Source organism: Takifugu flavidus, chromosome 18 (assembly GCF_003711565.1).
Source record: "Takifugu flavidus isolate HTHZ2018 chromosome 18, ASM371156v2, whole genome shotgun sequence".
NCBI classification, from domain to species: Eukaryota; Metazoa; Chordata; class Actinopteri; order Tetraodontiformes; family Tetraodontidae; genus Takifugu; species Takifugu flavidus.
In genome coordinates this window covers 1,178,935-1,199,766 of record NC_079537.1, presented here as the reverse complement: position 1 = coordinate 1,199,766, position 20,832 = coordinate 1,178,935, and the positions used below count along the sequence as shown (strand labels likewise).

The 20,832-nt window shown below is 40.1% G+C and overlaps 2 protein-coding genes across 6 annotated transcripts; both read right to left on the bottom strand.

The window, feature by feature from the left end:
• Window positions 1–266: 266 nt before the first annotated feature.
• pih1d1 (PIH1 domain containing 1) lies at window positions 267–7,347 on the bottom strand. Of its 2 annotated transcripts, none has more exons than XM_057015046.1 (11): window positions 7,257–7,347; window positions 6,273–6,358; window positions 5,555–5,612; window positions 5,287–5,475; window positions 3,618–3,679; window positions 2,882–2,963; window positions 2,703–2,799; window positions 2,396–2,422; window positions 2,195–2,273; window positions 1,478–1,621; window positions 267–1,344 (listed from the first exon to the last, which is right to left on the bottom strand). In XM_057015046.1, the coding sequence occupies exons 2-11, from the start codon at window positions 6,348–6,350 to the stop codon at window positions 1,309–1,311; spliced, it is 852 nt and encodes a 283-aa protein (XP_056871026.1). In that variant the 5' UTR covers window positions 6,351–6,358; window positions 7,257–7,347; the 3' UTR covers window positions 267–1,308. The 2 variants fall into 2 exon arrangements, with proteins under 2 accessions (XP_056871026.1, XP_056871025.1); XM_057015045.1 differs by lacking the exon at window positions 7,257–7,347 and adding an exon at window positions 6,664–6,867.
• Window positions 7,348–7,690: 343 nt separating this feature from the next.
• On the bottom strand, window positions 7,691–20,811 carry LOC130515060 (uncharacterized). 4 transcript variants are annotated; one of them, XM_057015062.1, is made up of 12 exons: window positions 20,673–20,811; window positions 17,962–18,025; window positions 17,682–17,741; window positions 16,547–16,597; window positions 16,377–16,463; window positions 14,879–14,984; window positions 14,718–14,729; window positions 14,533–14,571; window positions 13,733–13,822; window positions 13,643–13,702; window positions 12,324–12,433; window positions 7,691–9,373 (listed from the first exon to the last, which is right to left on the bottom strand). In XM_057015062.1, exons 2-12 carry the CDS (start codon window positions 17,995–17,997, stop codon window positions 9,263–9,265), a joined length of 762 nt encoding a protein of 253 aa, XP_056871042.1. In that variant the 5' UTR covers window positions 17,998–18,025; window positions 20,673–20,811; the 3' UTR covers window positions 7,691–9,262. The 4 variants fall into 4 exon arrangements, with proteins under 4 accessions (XP_056871042.1, XP_056871041.1, XP_056871039.1 ...); XM_057015061.1 differs by having other exon boundaries at window positions 7,691–8,932; window positions 9,330–9,373; window positions 13,643–13,822; window positions 20,673–20,806; XM_057015059.1 differs by having other exon boundaries at window positions 13,643–13,822; window positions 20,673–20,801.
• Between the last annotated feature and the right edge of the window lie 21 nt (window positions 20,812–20,832).

Below are 20,832 nucleotides of genomic sequence, written 5' to 3'. Positions count from 1 at the left end.
AAGCAGCTGCTCCTCTTCAACGACATTGACTAGTTAGCATCCATTTATTTGTTCATTCATGTTTTATAGTACATCCATTTCCTCCCTCTGCCCTGTGTACAAAATGACCTTTGTCAGGATGTTGAGACATCTGTACTGTGGGAGGAAGCCTTATCTTTTCTCTTATTGCCACGGAGGCTTAACTGCTAATTTGTAAGTCACTTATTAATATGATGTGTTAATATGAAGATTTTACTTTGACAAATAATATCCTATTATATAATAACGGCAAATAATAATTTTAATTGGTTTTGGTGGTTTTATCTGCCTTGGCTGTTAAAGGGAAGGCATTGGGACATGCTTCCTTGCACGTACATTACATCCCATTCACATTCAGTAAGGGTCAACAGTTTCACGACACTTTACAGTGGCAACAATATCAACTTTTCTATGAAGGATTTTGACAAGATTAAGGAGTGTGTCTATGGGAGTGTTTTGACCTTTTTTCCGGAGGTGCATTTGGGAGGCGAGATGCCTAATTTAGACAAGGAGCCTAAGTCATGCGGAAGACGTTCTAGCAGGTTGAGGTCAGGACTCTGTGCAAACCACTCAAGTTCTTCCACAACAGAATTGTTCACCCGTGACCATTATGACGTTGTTTTGTGCATTGGTGCACAATCAAGCTGGAAAAGAAAAAATGGCCACACATGATTCTCTTCATTAATGTTTACACTTGGCAGAATCCAGTCAGGAAATTACTCTTGTCCTGGGAATGGTCAAAGCCAGGCAAGTACATCAGACTAGTAGACAAAAGTTTGCCGATTCACGCGTTGCATTGTTAGGTTTGAATGCAGCGGCTCGCCGTGGAAATCCCTTTCACGAGATTCTCTTCACACTGCTCGTCATCCCATCTGTAGTTTGTAGCAATTGGCTCTGCAGAAGGGTTCTGATGCACCTCAGCAATTAGTGACCCCACTAGAGTTTTGCATGGCCTACCACATCTGCTTTATGGTTGTTCCCATTTCCTCCCACTTACATGGAGTTACATTAACGACTGAATCGGGAATATTTAGGAAATTTCACAAATAGACTAATTTAACAAGCCACACACAAATTCACTGAGCAGCTTTAAAATTTAAAGGCCTGTATCCATGAGAGTGACTGAAACACCTAAAGACAATTATTTAGAGGGGTGTTCCACTATTATTATAACACCAACTGCTTTAGTATGAATGCTGTGAATGACAATAAAGTGTAAAAACATGAACAGGCACAATGGTTCATTTCAAAAATACTTTTTTTTTTACAAACAGTATTACTGGTGTTGGGTCATGAAGAGATCACAGGCATGGTGACTGTAAGAACCTGAAAAACACAGCATTAAGCATATTATGTAAAGTCTAAATCCATTTCTGCTCTTTTTTACTGCAGGGTGTGTTGCCTGCAATAGCACATCGTTTGGCGTATACGTTTTTTTTGTCATGTGTGCAGTTTGTACCTGCGTACTGCTGTTGTACTGCGCGACACTGCTCTCCTGGTTGATGAGAAAGGGGTGGAAGATATCAAGATGGTATAACGAAGGTCGAGCCGTTAACACCAATCTGTCCTCTCCGACATCCAGGACCAGAGAACGAGATGACGTCTGGCAACAAAACAAGGTTATCATCTTCCTACCTTTTGTAACATCTATACGGTGGGAGTTGTTTATAATAAATTCTTATTTGCACTGCATTTTTCACTTTTCCACTAATAATTTTGAAAAATCCAGATCCCTGTCCACCACAATCAAAACGAATCAGTCTAAATAAAATGATGGGAATAAGTGTTTCTGGAAAACTTTCGTCAGACTGAATGCGTAATAATCTACTGATGCTTGGATTTACTGCATGCAAAATAAATGATTACCGTACATAACACACATACATTTTAGATATCATCTCTTATATTACCATATTTTACCATGTTTCTAAAAGTTTCTTCACCATTTCACATGACTATTAATCCTATTACCAGTGGAAAAGAGCATTTTCAACAATTCCCTCTGGCCTATCAGTGGCCTGTTGTATTTTTGGCTTAACTCTTCTCATGTAAATGCCCAGATGAGTACTAAAAGAGCACCTCCTACCGATACTGTCACCTAATGGAAAAGCGTAAAAACCATGCAGAGTTGAGCCACGCAGAAAAAAGAAATTGTGTGGATGTGTGCATATCTCACCACTCCAGGTAGTTTGATTTCTGCACTAAGGTACTCTGGTGGCCCTACAGGGGGTCCTACAAGCAAAGTGAACTCTGGTCTGGAGAAAATGAGGGGTGAATTTAGAGATAAAATTAATGAATACATTTTTCATTCTTTAGTAAAAACTAATGCCAATGCAACAAAGGTAAACCTGAAGCAAAAAAGGAGAAAAACATTCACCTTTTGGCTGCAGCGTCAGCATTTTCTCTGAAAAAAGAAGAAACACATCACAACCTCATAAACTCCAAGAGGTTTAATCAACAACGTGACAATTGTTGGGTTAAAAACGAATCCATCTGCAGTAGCTGAGAGGTCCGAGAATTTAAAAGATGAACTATTCACCTGAGCTATGATGTCTGTTGGTCTATCTTAGGACTAGATGCATTTTTTTGTGAATCTTTTTTTCAAAAAGGCCTCAGAAAAATCTCCAAGACTCCCCAGTAATTTTACTAGTAGCCATTTTTGACAGGCAGACAGACAGACATACTGAGAGTGCAGCTCTTGAATCACGGGCTTGCTCTTGGTCCGGATGTCCTGCGTACTCAGAGATCCTAAAAACTTCCGATTTTTTAGCACCTTCCACTCTAAAGACACAAATACACAACAAATGAATAAATAAAAAGCAACCCGCAGGAAGGACGGTTAGTTGACCACAGTCAAACGTACCTCTGTTCAGTTCCAGATTGTATTTGTTCTCCAAACCCTCCACTGACACCAGAATAACAAACTGCTGGAACAGGGGATCGTTCTGCAAGTGAACATGGCCAAATTTAGACTGAAGGACATTTAGATATTCACATCCTGCAGGTATTCAGTGTGATATATCACTAATTTCTAGCATAAATGCAAGTGAATCCGTTGCAGTTCAGGTGCGTTCTGTTGCCATTACTGTACATAAAGTGCAGGAGAATGCAAAATGAGTCTGTTTAAAATTAACAGCGCAATTATGTTCACAACTGAAGGCTTCCCAGTTCTGCACACCTACAACAAGAGGTTATGTCATTTATAGGAGGAAAAAAAAAACTTTTACAACTAATACTTTATGATACAGCTGATAATGGCTAGCAGATTAACCAAACATGATTTAAAGTAAACCCTTCAGCTGTATAAAACGCGCACAGGACTATAGATGATGCACTTTTAATGTACAATGTAATGTACATCAATGTATTGAATTTAAAAATATATACACAGAATATATATTTCAAAGCATGTTTTTTTTTTTTTTTTTTTTACAAATGGAGCTACAACTTAAATTGCAGATAAACATATTTTACATATAATATTCTAATATTCTATATTCTATTCTGGTCAGTTGAAACATTTGTTTTGAATTCCGATTTTCTTTTCCTTTTTGGGCCAGAATAGGTTTAACAACCACTCGGTACAAGAACACACACACCTTGCACTTTTGGAAGAACTCCTGGTTGATGACGACATCATATGCTGTGCAGCCCTGAGAACCTAGAAGAGATGGAAATGATACACAGTCAAACTGATCCTCCATTATTGTTGTTATAGTTTGGGACTTTCTACTTTTCCTGTTAAAGGGTTGAAATTTATGACATGTCTTGAATGCTTAAGGGAAATTAAACTTGCTTTTTTAACTATAGTTTTTTATCTATTATTTAAGCAGTTGGGCCTGTTCGTAGCCACCCAGCACCAGCGTATAACCAAGGCAACAGCAAATCAATTCATATTTCAAGATAAAACCCTAACAAGTCCAGTTTATCCCTTTCAACAATCCCTTTGCTTCTTGCTACATGCTATCAAAACATGTTCAGCACACTGCTCATCTCAATCTCAGCTGTATTTAAAAACAAAGACTACAAGTGAAAGTGAATGCGGTGCAAAAGGAAAATTTTTACGTATATCGAGATCAGCTTTATTGTTAACATGAATTACCTTGTACCAGTTTAACACAGATAAAACATAACTATGAATAAATGTTGTAACTAATTAATGAATAATTAATTTCTATCTATATTTTACATTGCAGATTTTCAATTAAATTATGACAGATTATTAAAACGTGGGGGAAAATGTCTGACATGACTTCTCTTGGTTGCAATTGTTACAACACAAAACATCATATAACAAGACAGAAAAGGACAGGTAACCTCCTCAATTCTTCTTGAGGAAGGAGGATGGATTTCCCCGGTGTTTTTGTTCAATTGTGCTGGGGAAAATTCCTGCCCACTCCCAGGCCTTTATCTCGATATGACATTCTTAAATAAAAGCTGGGCAAACCTCAGCTATTTATTTTATTTACATAGGTCATGCAGCCAGACAGCTCTTCACAGCTATACATGTTTTTACTCATTGAAAAAAGAAAGGAATTAAATATAATCTCAACTGCTCCTCTGTAGTGGTGCAGAGACACAGACACAAAATGATTTACACATCTAAATCATAGTAATAAGTCGTGTAATCAAAAAATTACTGGATAAAAGTAGCTGACCAACAAATGGAAACAGTGGGTACTTCTAGCAAAATGAACTGTGGTCTGGGGAAAATGATGGTTAAATTTAGATGTAAGATTAAATTGTTTGTTTTTACCAACAAATGTAAACAGTGAATCCAGTGTGACCAATTTACTGTAATAGCATCTTGGTCCCTGGATGGGTGGGCAACTCACTCATGTTGAGGTTACAAATTTTCCCACTGGCAAGTAACGTCTGTCCAGTTTAGTTTTCCAACACATTCCAACGACACATTTTCAGTCTTTCAGCAGATTCTGTCTTAAGTGGGTAGTTAAGATGTTTATTTAAATGGCCAATCTAATAAAAATAACAGAAATGTCTTTCATATGCCCAGTGTTTAATCATTTTGGGCAACAACAGATGACAACAAGCCTCTTTATCAGCTTAAAAATAGTCACACTTGGGACGATGACCAATTATTTTGCTGGAAAAACTGACGGCACAGCTGAGCGTTGCCATAATTGCTTCATTGTGTTTTGGTGGGACAAATTTACCTTTTTTACCTTACAGTCTAGACCTGCACATTTGATATCCTACAAGCATATGAGAAACCCACACAAGAAAAATTGTGATATTTTGATTGCTTACTGTTGTCCATTTCAGTGTGTGGAATGCCGAGGCTCATGGGAACTCTGAATTCACTAGGGTCCTCTGATTGGAGCAGCTCCACGAGCTCCTCTCTGGAGATTTCCGGTGGAGGAGGAACTGAACTTGACTGACAGATGTTCACAAAGACTTTCTCCTTACTGGGCTCTGAAACAGTCTTGATGCATAATCCTGGAAGGTGTTAAAGTAGGGCAAAATCAATCAACTTTGATCATTCGTATAGGCTGCATTGTGGAGGTAGTTAACGTACCAGGCTCGGGTCTGATTGATTTGGAGACTGGGTTTTCAGTTTGTATTCCTCCCATTGTCTAAAAGTATGGATAGAGGTTGAGTCGGTTGAATGGGAAAATATGTACATGGTGTTGGCGCAGGACAAAGACCAGTTTTGGCTGTAGCTCAACATAACAAAAGCAAAAGAAAACTTCATTAATGGACTGATATTTCTTTTTCTGCACCCGTTTTAAAATATTTGTGAGTGGATAGGTGGATTTGAATTCTTAGGTAGTACACTATTATTTAGGCCACAATGCACTCATTCAAGTGAGAGGTGCCACCATCTTGATATTTACCACAGAGCGCTGATACTTGTAAGAACAGCCATATCATTTCATCAGTTTTCTGTTTCAACCCTAAAATCCAATATTAGACCCTAATGCACCGATTTTGACAGATGAGTGGATCAGAATGGGCTGAATCAATGAGTTCAATTGTCTTTAGGCTGGTAAAGTGTTTCTTCTCAACTTCTATGGTGACAATTGCACCAGTGTTTCTTGTCTAATATGAAGTGAATAGTGGAAGCAAAATTAAACCCACATTTAACCCAAATTAAACCCAGTTGATGTCTGGACAACTGTCATGATGGAGAAATGAAACAGAATATATATTTTTTAAAAAGCATGCAGCCTACTCCTAGTACAGTATATCCAAATTATTATTTGTTTTTTTTATTGTGATATATTTAATATTACCTGTGACAGTAACTGCTGATAGAGCTCCTCTTGCTGCTGGAACTCCAGCTCCGAGTTGAACAGTGAAGAATCTGTCATGTTTGGTGCTGACAGAACAAAACAGTTAATTCAGCTGCTAAAAGCACAGACTTAAGAGCAAATAATCAAACATTGGGGAGCGAGACTTGTTTCGTTAGTGGCATTTTGGATGAAGTAATGAAAGAGAGGCCAGTATAGGGGTGTAGGGCTTTATATATAAACTACAAAACTCATGATTTGTGGCTCTAGGGGTGTCTGGCCACACGTCTGCATCTGTCACATTTTCCACTTCTGACATTTGTGATCAAGACCTCCTCCAAGCAGGTAATTTGTTGTGTTGCCCCCCAAAATAAACTCAAATGACTTGAAATACCTTCGAGTTTGTTACCGCCTATTGAATCTTGAATTCGTGGGATAGCCTTGGTGAAAGACTTCTGACTGAGGTGGCAGATTATGATGAGAGTGGAAAGATATTGTGACAGATCCATAGTCTAGTATATGTTAGTAATAGAAAGTTATGTAACATTGCCTAATGAGCAAAGCCCCTTGGTTTGATCTTTGGAAGATTAAAGTTCAAAGTCCACTCAGAATCAGGAGCAACACCAAAACTGAGGGTTTTTTTTACTCACCATGAAAAAAAAAACCCTAAATGAAAATCGTTCATAACTTTTTGAGTTATTTTGATGACAGACAAATGCAGACACGTGGTCTGTGAGAAAAGCCATATATACATGGTCTGTGCCATATTATTATGCAGATCCTGTTTACATTTGACCCAAAAGCACAAATTATCAAGCGTCAGAGCATCGTCTTATAGTGGTCGTTTAGAGGAAAGTAGCACAACATCAGCTAGTTAGCAGCATTTCTTTACGATTGCTTTCCTCCCATCCTCAAAACACTGGATTTTTGTGATTCAAAAAATTGCCTCAGGTGTCACTTTGTGACAAATAAATAGATGTAATTTACCTTAGTCTTCGCAATAGTGACTGTCGTAAAACGTTTTGCTTCATAAACTGTCTTACGGCACCCCTTCAGAATAAAAACCTTCTTCCGGTACGGAGAAAAAAATGGACCGGAAATAAGGTTTTTCCATATAATGCAGGTTACTCATGCTACAGTAGACACGCAGCTACACCGTAAATACTGTGTACAAATTATATTATACACGCAGTCCCCAAAGTTAAAGCATATCTTTTCCTACAAAAGTAAAATTTGTCTTTTCTGCAAGTTTTTTTCTGCAGTTTATTAACAAGGGTACAGTGAGTTATTGTAGAATTTGATAGTTCTTAACTGCTGTAAATTATGTAAATTCAGTGTAAAATAGTGTTGAATAATCCATAGGGAAGACAAATACACACACACATATATACATAAAAAACAATTAATATATAACTCAAGCGTTACCATGGACAGATTTATTACTTTATTCATGTGTCAGGCATGAAATGTATAGTCAATTTTCTTCTACCTATTTCAGCGATCACAGAGAAACATTGACTAATATGTCTGAAACCAAGCGGCACTCATAATTACATTATAGGACCAATGCATATGCTGTTTCAAAAGTTTCAAATAAGCTACAATCACATTCTGTTTAGTGGCCTTTATTGGTCACAGAATTCACAATACTTACAAATGTCCTATGTTAAAATATATGTACTATGTTGATGACTATGGAACATAAGGTGATTTAATCTCACTGCTCAAAAAAAGTGATCAATCAGTTAATAGCTGACAGACAAAAGGAAAACACATCAGCAAAGCACAGTGAGGTACCTTGAGCAGCTGCATGCTTTGAGGCGAAATTTTCAATTCAGCTAATTTTTGGGTAAATTTAGCTTATTCTTATGTGCTACCTGGGGAACCAATCTCAGTAGGGATCACCTGTAAACATTGGTTATAATAACAAGGAGTTAGAGTCTCTGAAAAAGTGGAAAAATATAGAAAAGCATGGAGATGAGACAAATTGCAGACTACATAACTGTCCCAGCCATCCATGAAGCCGCTCAACTAAATAATTCAATCCTAAAGTCTTTTTGTCCTATGTAAACTGAACATCTGGCCTAGCCATAGGAATTGTGTACGTTCATCATAATTCCGTCCATCCATCCATCCATCCATCCATCCATCCATCCATCCATCCATCCATCCATCCATCCATCCATCCATCCATCCATCCATCCATCCATCCATCCATCCATCCATCCATCCATCCATCCATCCATCCATCATCTATTCATTACATGCATGCACACAAACAAAAACACAGAACCTAAACTGTGACCACATTAAAAAAACCAAAACAAGTAAATGTAAGAAAAAAAACATCACTCCAACAAATGCAGCTTCATAATATTAAATACATTACATCTGTCTAGAAAAAAATGCACTTGAAAGTTCACATTAATATACAGAATATGGGACCAGGACAAACATTCCAAAATCTGTGAACACTTAAAAGTCACAGTTTGGCTGAGACAGCCGGTGTGCTGCAGCTTGATTGGTATCATTCCCTTCATTTGATTTTTCTTTGAAAAGATTCAACTTCTCTGTTTCGTTGGATTTTTCTTTCTCTTGGCCACAATCAGTCACAGAGATCAGTTCTGTTTTCACCCTTCCTCTTCAGAATTACTACGGGGGAGCTGTGTGATTGCACAGACAGAGAGATAACCTTATAAGTAAAAAAAACAGAAAGCTTTGAATTTTTTTTTTTTAGTTTGATTTAGTTACAAAAAAGTGGTCAAATCCAGTGGTTTGGCACTAAAACGGAGAATCAGTGCTGAAGGTGCTCCAAATTTTAGATGACAAAGTTCTATTAATAAATACCTTAAGACAGTTTAAGTTTACAAAAAATTACATTACAATACATTACAATACAATACATTACAAGAGTTTTATGGAATAAATTTGAAAAAGAAAAGACCTGAACACAACCAAGTCTAACAGAGCACAATATCAGGAGCAAACTCTAATTATGTCCAACCAGAGTTATCTTGTACATGTACAGATGATGGGGTTTCTGTAAAATCTTCTCTGTACCTCAACGGTTCCTGATTTTCAGGCTCAGCTTCACCAGCTGTCCTCTGAAAAACAAATGAGAGTTAAATTTGTTTTCGTCCCACACTGATATTGTAAACCTCATCTCATTAGGAGTTTTCCCCCAGTGCTCCCTCTCCCCTTCTGTCCCTTGTCTGTCTTTCCCTTGTGTGTTTCCGGATGGGCAGGGCTGCTTCCTCGTTGATGATCTACACATCTGGGGCTCCTCTCCAGTTATTCATCTACCCCCTACTTCTATCTTTGGGAATTTGTTGCTCAACCCTTTGTGCTTGCTCAATCAGATGTCTGTTTGTGCCGTCCAGTCTGCTCTGACGGAGAGTTTTTCAACTTTGGTTCTTTGTGGAATTCCACTGCCAAGTTGCAGTAAAGTCTGGTCTGGTCAAATCTACTCAGTCCTGTTTGTGTCTGCCGCTCCTAACACATCTCCTGATAAGAGGAGACGGGCTGCAGTAAATGTATCACTGCACCTCTGTAAGGAATGGTGCAATGGAGCAATTGTTCAGCCTTTTTTTCTGGTGTTTTTAAATCCAAAATCATTATCCAGACATTACCACTATAATTATTATTACAGCTGCTTATTGTTATAGTGATTGTATTGTTAAACAGTGTATAGCCTAACAGTATAGCCTAATTCCATTCTTTACTAGTTGCTAAATACACATAAGTTTCTAGAAGTTACACGGATGCCGGAAACAAAATAATAAGTATGTATTATGCCCTTTTATCTATCACCACTGTTTGAACTCTTTAACACCAGGACACTAATGTGAAAGGTGATTTCGAAACATGTGTTTGTGGTGGTGCTGGCAGGGTTGTGGGGTTAAGCACTGCTGTTCTAGGAGACGACTCTGTTTTGCGCTACATGAAGCTGACTCATAGTTAAGTGCATTCCGGGAGCAGAGTGGGCGACATAGAAGCCAATCTAAAGCTGCTGGCGAGAAGTAAACGTAAACTCAGTAAAGTTATTATTCAGAGTCGGAGCGGAGGCGTCATCGCTAATTTAGAAATCCAAGTCCACCACTTGTCTTTTAGATCCCATCCCAACACACCTGTTGTAGGATGTTTAACATTGATAGGCAGTTCTATCCTGGACCAGATCAATGGTTCTTTAGTGACAGGTTATGTACCCCGGTCCTACAAGGTGGCAGTGATTAAGCCGTTGCTTAAAAAAACCACAAATCACTGGATCCTGATGTCTTAGCAAATTATAGGCCAATATCCAACCTTCCTTTTGTCTCTAAAGTTCTAGAGAAGGTGGTGGTGACTCAGTTACTGGAGCACCTGCAGTGAAACAGCCTGTTAGAGATGTTTCAGTCAGGCTTTAGAGCTCATCACAGGACAGAAACAGCACTTCTTAAAGTTACTAGCATCCTGTTACAGAGACTGGAACATGTGATTGGGATTAAAGGGACAGCACTACACTGGTTTAGATCATATTTATCTGATAGATACCAGTTTGCTCATGTCCATGGTGTTCCCTCCTCATACAGTAGGGTTAGCCATGGAGTTCCTCAAGGTTCTGTACTTGGACCAATCCTCTTCACCTTATACATGCTTCTCTTAGGGAACATTATTCAGCAGCATGGGATAAATGTACATTGTTATGCTGATGACACTCAGCTTTATTTATCCATGAAACCAGAGGAGACAGAGAAGTTAGTGAAGCTTCAGACCTGTCTTAAAGACATAAAGTCCTGGATGTCTTCAAATTTCCTCCTCCTTAACTCAGGAAAAACTGAGGTCATGGTGTTTGGTCCTGAACCTCTCAGGGATAGATTAGATCACATGATCACTCTAGATGGTATCTCATTAGCATCTAGTCTCTCTGTGAGGAATCTTGGAGTAACTTTTGACCAAAATCTGTTCTTCAACTTACACATTAAATTAGTCTCGAGAAGTGCTTTTTTTAAATCTGAGGAACATCACAAAGATCAGGAAACTACTGACGCGGCATGATGCTGAAAAGTTAGTCCATGCATTTGTTACTTCCAGGCTGGACTATTGTAATTCTTTATTATCAGGGTGTTCAAACAACTCTTTAAGAAGCCTCCTGGTGATCCAAAATGCTAGAGTTCTGACAGGTATTGACAAAAGAGATCACATTACTCCTGTAATGGCGTCTCTTCATTGGCTGCCCGTTAAATTTAAAATAATTTTTTAAAATTCTTCTTCTTCCATCCTACCTGGAGGAGCTAGTGATACCTTACCAGCCCAATAGACCGGTCCACTCTCAGAATGCTGGTCTACTTGTGGTTCCCAGAGTCTCTAAAGGTAGGATGGGGGGCCGAGCATTTAGCTACCAGGCCCCCTGCTATGGAACCAGCTCCCTGTCCAGGTACGGGAGGCTAACTCCATCCCTAAGATTAGGCTTAAAACCTTCCTCTTTAAAAAAAGTTTATTGTCACTAATTCAGTAGTTCCAGTTATTATAATAGACAGACAAATTATCATACTTAGGGGGTCGTCTAATCATTAGGTTAACATCTTAGCTATGCTGTTATAGGCCAAGGCTGCCGGGGTCCAGAAACATGATCACCTGACAGGCCTCTGTCACCCCACTGGGTCATGGTTTCCTCTCCTCTCCTCTCCTCTCTCTCCTCTCCTCTCCTCTCCTCTCCTCTCCTCTCCTCTCCTCTCCTCTCCTCTCCTCCTCTCCTCTCCTCTCCTCTCCTCTCCTCTCCTCTCTCCTCTCCTCTCCTCTCCTCTCCTCTCCTCCCTCTCTACCCAGCCAGCCATCAGCAGGAGGGTCCCCCTACCTGAGCCTGGTCCTGCTCAAGGTTTCTTCCTGTTAAAGGGGAGTTTTTCCTTGCCACTGTTGCTTGTCTGGGGTTAGGCCCTGGGATTCTGGAAAGCGCCTAGAAACAATTTTGATTCTAACAGACGCTATATAAATAAAGATTGATTTTATTTGATTCTATAGCTGGATCCTTTCCTTTATATCTGGATCACAACCAAACATAAATTGAATTGCACTTACAGTCTGAGGACAGCTGGGCAATCCTGGACGACGCATGTACAGCCAGACAATCAGGGGCACGATGATGTTGAGGGTCGCCGATATCTTTAAAAGTGTCTTCAACATTTCATCTGAAGGTGAGATGAGGGAACATTTTCATTACAAACTAAAAGGCCAAAGTTCCTTTTACATTGCTACAGTGCAGAAATCATTATGACCCAAAAAGTTCCCTTTATTTTTGTCTCCAAGCTCAAATTGTAAACATTTAGGAGCAGCATGGAGGAATGTGGGAACGTAAAGTTTCATGCGTGGGACCTTGTTTTGATGTTTTTGGCTTGGACCATTTGTCTCCATACCAATACTATATTTGGTTCTAATGACAAGCTAGAACAGGGGTGGGCAAACATTTTGATTCGTGGGCCACAATGGGTTCTAACATTTGACAAAGGGGCCGGACCAGGAGCAGATGGATGGATGGAGTGCTTTGGTAACCTCACCTCATTGGAGAAAAAATACACATCTTGGGATATGGAGAAAACATGTGCTTTAATTTGAAAATGAAGAGAAGCATTTCAACAAAATCTCTGACTTTGGAATGAGTCTTAAAACACTTAAAATCAAATGAATAAAATGTGCCTTTTTAAAAAAAATTAATAACCATTTCTATTTTAAAGCACTGAAAGTTCTGTTATCCTTCAGGATATCACCATCACTCTCCTCCTGACTGTCTTTTTTCTAGTGGGAAAACACCAGAATTGCAGTGAAAATTTAACATTAACAAGGTTTATTCATTTAATTTTTCAAGTTTGGCGGGCCGGATTAAAATGTTTAACGGGCCGCGTGTGGCCCCCGGGCCTTAGTTTGCCCATGCCTGAGCTAGAAGCTACAAGCTACAAGCTACAAGCTACAAACTAACAAGCATAAGTGTTCCTGAAAACAATAAATTGTTCCCTGCTGCAGTGGCATGAACCCATACTGCAGACAACTGCAGGCTTGTTTACAGTTGTACATAGTAATACAGCCAAAATTGGTCATAAACTACTTTAAGCTTGTGCTTCTGTTCATTTTGATACTGTTTCTTTATGTATTTTTGGAATTAAAAGATTTCCAACTGAAAGATCTACCACAAAGCACGAGAGCTACACTGGCTCTTGTAAACATGGTTTGAGATTATCCAGCTCATCTTCAGGGTCAGAGCACGTGCCCGTGTGTTAGTTTTAAGCTGTGCAAGACGAATCACATTTCTGTTGGTCCCATTTTATTTCTTTCCTTCTCCAACTACACACATACATATAAGTGTGTATTTTTTAAAAAAATTTTAAAATGTATTTTAATCGTACCATTCGATCCAACTTGCTTGTTCATTGCCACCTTTGTCGGCTGGTTTGCTGTTGCTGTTGCTGTTGCTGTTGCTGTTTCTGGATCTGTTGATTCTGGTGTCGCTGTTGTGGAGGTTGCTGTTGATATGGTTGAAGCTGTTGCTATTGAAGTTGCTGATGTGGCCGCAGTTGTGGTGTGAACTGCAGGAATGCATGTCCATCAAAACAATATCTTGACAAATATTGACAACTAAATACATTAAATTTAAAAACGCTAACAAAGCTCTTTATCCCCTGGAGGTGACTTCAGTAGATATAGGAAAGTTAAAGACAGAATTCAAATTAAGATGAGATATAATGTCTGTGTGTGTATATACATATACATACATACATATATATGTGTGTGTGTGTGTGTGTGAGACAGCTAATAAAGAGGAAATCTACCTACAGAGGTGTATTACAGTGAGGTGTCGAATGAGGACGGTTCACTATAACTTTGACCTGCTCACATGTGTAACATGAGACACACACTGTGTATATACTGTATATATATATAGCTTCTTCCCCTCTGCCATCAGGCTGCTGAACACTAAGTGACTTATCACTTAAGCACCATGTACAGCAGCCAGTCGGACTCACGAACATCACATTACTCCTGCATTGACCTGCACTATTTCTTACTATTTATATATATACTGTATATATGTCTTATTTTATTTATCTTATTCTAATGTTGTCTTTTTTATGTTGAATGTCGCAGCGTCACACCAGGACAAGTTCCTAGCTTGTGTAATACTGTGTATTACATGAACAATGGCAATAAACCCGATTCTGATTCTGATTCTGATTCTGATATATGATCATTGTGGTTACAGAAGAACTTAGCACTCCTGAAGTAAGAGTTAACTTACCAGCTATTGGTTTTGTTGGATACATCTCGCAAGTAGTGACTAAAAGAAACAAAGATTGACTAAATTGTTTTTGTAATTATTATAATTTTGTGGTAATCATTAGTTGTTCAGTCAGATAAAGCTTGACGTAAAACTGCCTGCATAGAGCTGAAACTTTAGGTCCACAGACCACCACTGACACTTACCGTATTCACAGGCTGCAAGGCAAGAGAGAGAGAGAGAAACAACTTCAATTTTATAGTCTGGACACTCCCTTTTGGTAAAGAACTAACTGGTTGTATGAATTACGGTCAAGTTCTGACAGAAAGCTTATCATCTGCATTGTTAGTCTGAGTACTGTTAATACCTTGAATGGTGACATTGAACTCGTGGGCAAACAGGCACGTCAGATGAAAGCGAGGCATGTTGCGAAAGGTCTTGCTCTGACACTCTTTAGAAGCGTTTACGGCGTGCTGTGGAGAAAGGAAACAAAGCAAACAGAGACAGTTTTAGTGCAAAGTTTGGGATCGCTCGACATGACACGTGGAGGTGCCATTACTCCCCCTGGTGTGTCATTTAATTCTAACTGCAATCACATTCATTTATTTAATTTTAGCTCATGTAAAACTCTCTAGACCAGGATATCTTTTGTCTTGTTGACTTGTCCACACGCTGATGTTGGCTCTTAGTCTCTTGTTCAGGGGTTCGGGATAGATTTGACGTTCTTATTCTGTGTACGTTAATTAAGTTCGCCCACACTGAATTCAACAAGCCATGTCTTTATGGACCTTGTCTCATCTTGCGCAATTGTAATGCCCGAGGAATTTGGAACTCTTCATCCATGGAGTTGGCAAAACTACTGGCACCAAATTCCTTAGCAGCTGTTGACGCCAAGTTGGAGATGTTGAATTGAGTGTCTGACGTTCGTAAAAATGCCTTCATTGCCACCCACCAAGAAACTTTCCAGAAACATTTTGTTGCAGACCATTCTAGTGACATACCAAATGTGAGGATGCGGAGAGAGCAGATCTTACACGTTTTAAAATCACTGCTTTGGCCCCTTGTGCATTTCAAGTTTAAGGAAGTGTTTGAGTATCTTAAAAGCCTTTGAACGTCTTATTTGTCTCACCTGCTCTTATATTCCGAATATTTGCAGACACCGAGGTCCTCTCATCCTAGATGCTTCATTATTCCGCAAGTTTGGACAAAAACCCACTGTAGGCCTGCCAGAGAGCTGCACGAGCTTTGCTACTTTTCAAAGTGGCTTAAAGATGCAACTATTTGAGCTAGCTTTTAATTGACTAGCATTAGCCTTTTGGCCAAAATCCATGAAATCCCCCAGTGTGGAAAGCCCCCTTACAATGCTTTATAGCTCTGGATACATGAGTGAGTGAGTGAGTTTGCTTGTTTGGTCGGGGTGAGGGTGGGGATTTTATATTCTTTGATTTCATTTATCACTGTTTTATATTTCTTGTATGAAAGGTTGCTATATAAATACATTTTGAAGTGAACTGATGTCTCTGAGCTCTTCAGGACAACAGATTGGGCATCACTGTTGTGATGGAGACTGCCTGGCCAGGTGCTGCACTTCATATACCCGTAGCAAATGATCTGATAGAAACGGCTGAATTCAATAATCAAGGGGAGTTGGCAAATTCTTTTGTCCATATACTGTACTGTAAGTGAAATGGCATGAATGTTTACATGTCTATTATATAATATACTTACAGTTTTATAACAAACATTTAGAAAAAAAAACACTAAACAGTACTTTACCTTAAAATAAATAAATGGGAGTATTTCTTCTATAGAGAGGCAGAAGTAACTATGGAAAATGAAGTTGGCCAAATTATGTTTGAACTCACGTGAAAATTGAAGCAATCATGCAGAATATCACAGAAAAAAGTCTGTTTTTTGAGACACCCATTCTCTGCAGTGCATTTCAGTGTGTCCTGCAGGTCACAGACAAATACAAACAATGAGTCATGAAATCAGTATTGACAGAGCAGTTTCTCTGACTGCATCAGTACGTTACCTTGGGATCTTTTGGTATAACAAGGAGGAAGTTCATAGTTGAGTTAAATTCCTTAGAAAAAAGAATTCATTCAAAAGTTAATTGCTAACACAATCACTGTGCTACTAATGATGTAATACTGTGCTAATATTGACTTTCAGAAGCTACTGAAGAATATTTCTCACACTGAGAGAGAAAATACACATTCTAGAAAAGAACAACAATGCTATTTTCTAGCCATTAGGTTTTAAAATCAAAAGAGAGAGGAAAAAAGTCACATTCCAGCTGCATTTAATCTGACGTGAAAGCTCTTTGCCCTGACATGCTCTCTGCTGCTAGCATACATGTGTGGGTGGTGGATAGGTCTGTTGTGATTTGAGGGCATCTTTTTGGTTTTATTAGCCTCATGTCCATTCAGGAGTAGTTTAATTTATCAGATTACAACTCTGAGCAATGTGACATAACATGGTAGGTTGCACAAAAAATGCAGTGTCACAGATCCATCTTGATAATGAGATCCACAAATGTCATGTCAGTTAGTTAGCGATTTGTTGCTTTTCCAAATATACCCGCAGGGTGGTTTTGTCATGCGGGCCTTAAAAACGCAATGGGTGCGCCTGGAATTCTAATCTGGCCTGTCAAATCCACTCTGAAGATAGTCACGGTTGCATGTGACCACCTTCAAGACCTGGTATCATCCTGCAACTTTGCTGCTGCCGTTGCAGCTATTAAAACCAATGTTGAGGTGCTAACAAACCTCTTTTTTTATATTAATGCCATAATCCATTTTCCCCCCAATACATTCATGGATGTAATCTCACAAAAATGAAGGGAAAGAAGAATAAACCATTTCATCACATGCTACATGGCCTCAGCTAGTATTGAGAATACGCCAGATCTAGAGTTAAAGAGATTCTTTGTGTTTAGTCACTAATAACTACCAAACAGTTTATTGATACCTGTAGTCTCTGGGACTGGATGATATGTGAATGTTGGCAACACTCACAAACTTCCTGCAAAATGTGGCTTTCACTTCAGTGACACTTGGTATAACATTTGATGTCAATATACCGGTAGGCTATAATATGTAGAAATCCCCAGCAGACCCACAGGAAAGAAAAGTTCAAAAATGTTCCTGAAAAGGTGACAAACATACCGGTTGGCTAAAATAGTCCTTACATTTCTCCTCTGATGGGTTAATCATGCACAGGAGCACCTACGAGAAAAGAAAATTTACAGCGGCGTTCAGTGAATTTACATCACATAGTAGGTTGCTTTAGAATCCCGGGCTGGTTGTGTCCAAAGATCAAAGCCACTTGGATTTTATGTAAAATAACAGCAGAGATAATAATGAACTGAAGCAGATTGCATTTAATGTGGCCATGGTGCACGTGCAATTACGATAGGTTGCTGCTTAAAGATGCAGTGTGACTTACACAGACAAACAGGTGAATCCGATTTCTCCACGTCATGCTGCCACTGAGACCAAAGAGCTTCAGGCTATGCAAAGAAAACACAGAAAATACTATTATAGGTGTGTGTGTGTGTGTGTGTGTGTGTGTGTACATAGTGCAACAAAACAATGACAGAATTACTCCAGAATACTCTCCCTACATCTACACTACATGAAGTACAGCTAGCACACACAAACACACACACCTGTATGTACACAGGCCTGAAAGGCAAAGCTCTTAAAATCACATAAACAAGTGGCTGAAATGAGTTTCCTCTGCAGGATGTCTGGCCTTTAAAATGCAGTGAGACGCCTTCTCGAGGGGCTCTGAGTTGCTTTCAGTTTTGCTTTTGGTCATCAATGTCACCCAAAGCACCTTGGTCCAATTTCTATAAATACTTGCATACATACTATATCTTATCCAAGGTAGTTTCCTGTGTCAACTGGACTGTTTTTCTCCTCTTTTGAAGACGTTTCACCTTCTATCCAGAAGGCTTCTTCAGTTCATACTATATGTTAAAGTACCTTGTGTATGGATGGATAGAATGGGTCCATGGCCCTGTGGCTAATGCTCAGGCTAAGGAAACCTGTTTCTGGGAAACTGGCGTCTTTATAGACATTTCTTTTCCATTTTAAGTTCGATGCAAAGGTGAAATACATTATCCATTTCTTTTGTATCTATTAAAAGGGAGAATGAAAACAGCAGCCGGGAATGAAAGTGGCATCAGGAAATGAGTAACACTGTGGCCTCACAGCAAGAATGTTGTGAATTTGAATCCCAATCAACCCTTATGTGGTGTTCATATTGTTGTTACTCAGCCAGCGTTTGTGGGTCTGATGGACCCGTTGCATTTTGTGGCTTTTAATGCCTCACAATCAAACACTTTTATGTCAAAATACTGAAAAGATGTTTACCTTATACCAATTACAAGCAGTGTAAACAATATATATGGTTAATATTTGCCCTTTACCTTTGTTAGGTCACATTTATAACTTATTATTTAAAACATAATAAAGAAAATCAATCAAAATCACGATATGAGTGGAAAAAAATTTACAAGTGAAGTAAGGTTTTTCAAAATTACTGACTTTTATTTCATTGAACTTATTTTTATTACTTATTTTTATTTATTTCTGCAGGAGGGGCCAAGGGGGTCGGGTGCATTGTGTTTAGGGTAGCAGCCGGAGGCAGGGACCTTGGCGGTCTGATCCCCGGCTGCACAAACTGGCTCTAGGGACATGGAATGTCACCTCTCTGGTGGGAAAGGAGCCTGAGTTGGTGCACGAGGTTAAGAAGTTCCGACTAGATATAGTTGGCCTCACCTCGACGCACAGCAACGGCTCTGGAACCAGTCTTTTCGAGAGGGGTTGGACTCTCTACCACTCTGGAGTTGCTGATGGTGACAGGCAGAAGAATGGAGCGGAAGATCGACAGGCGGATCGGTGCGGCGTCCACTGTAATGTGGACTCTGCACCGGTCCGTAGTGGTGAAGAGAGAGCTGAGCCGAAAGGTGAAGCTATCGATTTACCAGTCGATCTTCGTTCCTACCCTCACCTATGGTCATGAGTTTTGGGTAATGACCGAAAGAACAAGATCACGGGTACAAGCGGCCGAAATGAGCTTCCTCCGTAGGGTGGCTGGGCTCTCCCTTAGAGATAGGGTGAGAAGCTCTGCCATCCGGGAGGAGCTCGGAGTTGAGCCGCTGCTCCTCCGCATTGAGAGGAGCCAGATGGGGTGGCTTGGGCATCTAGTTAGGATGCCCCCTGGACGCCACCCTGGTGAGGTGTTCAGGGCATGTCCCTCCGGTAGGAGGCCCTCGGGAAGACCCGGGACAAGTTGGAGAGATTATGTCTCTCGACTGGTCTGGGAACGCCTGGGGATCCCTCCAGATGAGCTGGAGGAGGTGGCTGGGGAGAGGGAAGTCTGGGCTTCTCTCCTTAGGCTGCTGCCCCCGCGACCCGACCCCGGATAAGCGGTAGAGGATGGATGGATGGATGGAATAAATAGGAAAACAGGTCCCACACACGCCATGTCTCCCCCTGCCCCCTGCCCCCTGCCCCCTGCCCCAACACACAAACACACACACATTGCTGCTCTTTCAGGGGCTCTATTGCCTGCCTGTATCTCAACTCAATAAAAGCATTCACTGCCAAAACAGCTCCACAAGTCTCTCAAAGAAACGTTATAGTAGTGTTTATTTGTTTATTTCCCGGACACACTGGTCTGGGCTGTGTGTATTCATGCACACACACACGTACAGGTTAGAGTCCACAATTCAGAGTTCCGACAGGCGTGTGTTTGGACTGTAGGAGAAAGCCAGGGTTCCATGAAGAGGTGAAGAGAAAGTGCGACGAATCTCAAGTCAGAATTAGTCTCTCCCGCGGTGTCGAGGTGTGGATGGAAATGCAGTGCAGCCGCGCTTCAACTTAAAGAGCAGAAAGTCGGCGACGCCGTTTGACATTTCAGTAAAATTAAGGCCTCCGTGCACCGGGGGCGGACATTGGGTCGCAACTCCACGTAGTCAAAGCAGCGGCCAGAATGACATGACAGAAGAACCAACCCTCGCTCTTCTACGTGATGTCCATGGCAATCGTAGTGCGTATGTATGTATGTATGTATGTATGTATGTACGTATGTATGCACTGTATATCACAGATAGCGTTCAAACCGCCGTGCAGGAGTGGTGATCTTACCGTGCGTTGCTGCTGCTGCTGCTGCCGCTGCTGCTGCACTCCGCTGTTGCTTCTTTTGCTGTTTCTTTGGGATAGTTTCACTTTCACAATTAAACGCATTAATTGAAGACAGACGTCACCGCCGGAATTTCCAGAGGCAAAAGACCAGCCTCCTTGGAGA

What these genes read in the sequence shown, in the direction of transcription:
- pih1d1 (XM_057015045.1), bottom strand. Translation starts at nt 6,778, where the DNA reads ATGGATCTGTCACAATATCTTTCCACTCTCATCATAATCTGCCACCTC. An exon ending in AGGCGGTAACAAACTCGAAG is followed by an intron (nt 6,359 to 6,663) that starts GTATTTCAAGTC and finishes TTGTTCTGTCAG; the next exon opens with CACCAAACATGACAGATTCT. An exon ending in CAATCTGGAACTGAACAGAG is followed by an intron (nt 2,800 to 2,881) that starts GTACGTTTGACT and finishes TTGTGTCTTTAG; the next exon opens with AGTGGAAGGTGCTAAAAAAT.
- LOC130515060 (XM_057015059.1), bottom strand. Translation starts at nt 17,997, where the DNA reads ATGACGTGGAGAAATCGGATTCACCTGTTTGTCTGT. An exon ending in TCCAACAAAACCAATAGCTG is followed by an intron (nt 13,823 to 14,532) that starts GTAAGTTAACTC and finishes GCATTCCTGCAG; the next exon opens with TTCACACCACAACTGCGGCC. An exon ending in TGCCCAGCTGTCCTCAGACT is followed by an intron (nt 9,374 to 12,323) that starts GTAAGTGCAATT and finishes TTTGTTTTTCAG; the next exon opens with AGGACAGCTGGTGAAGCTGA.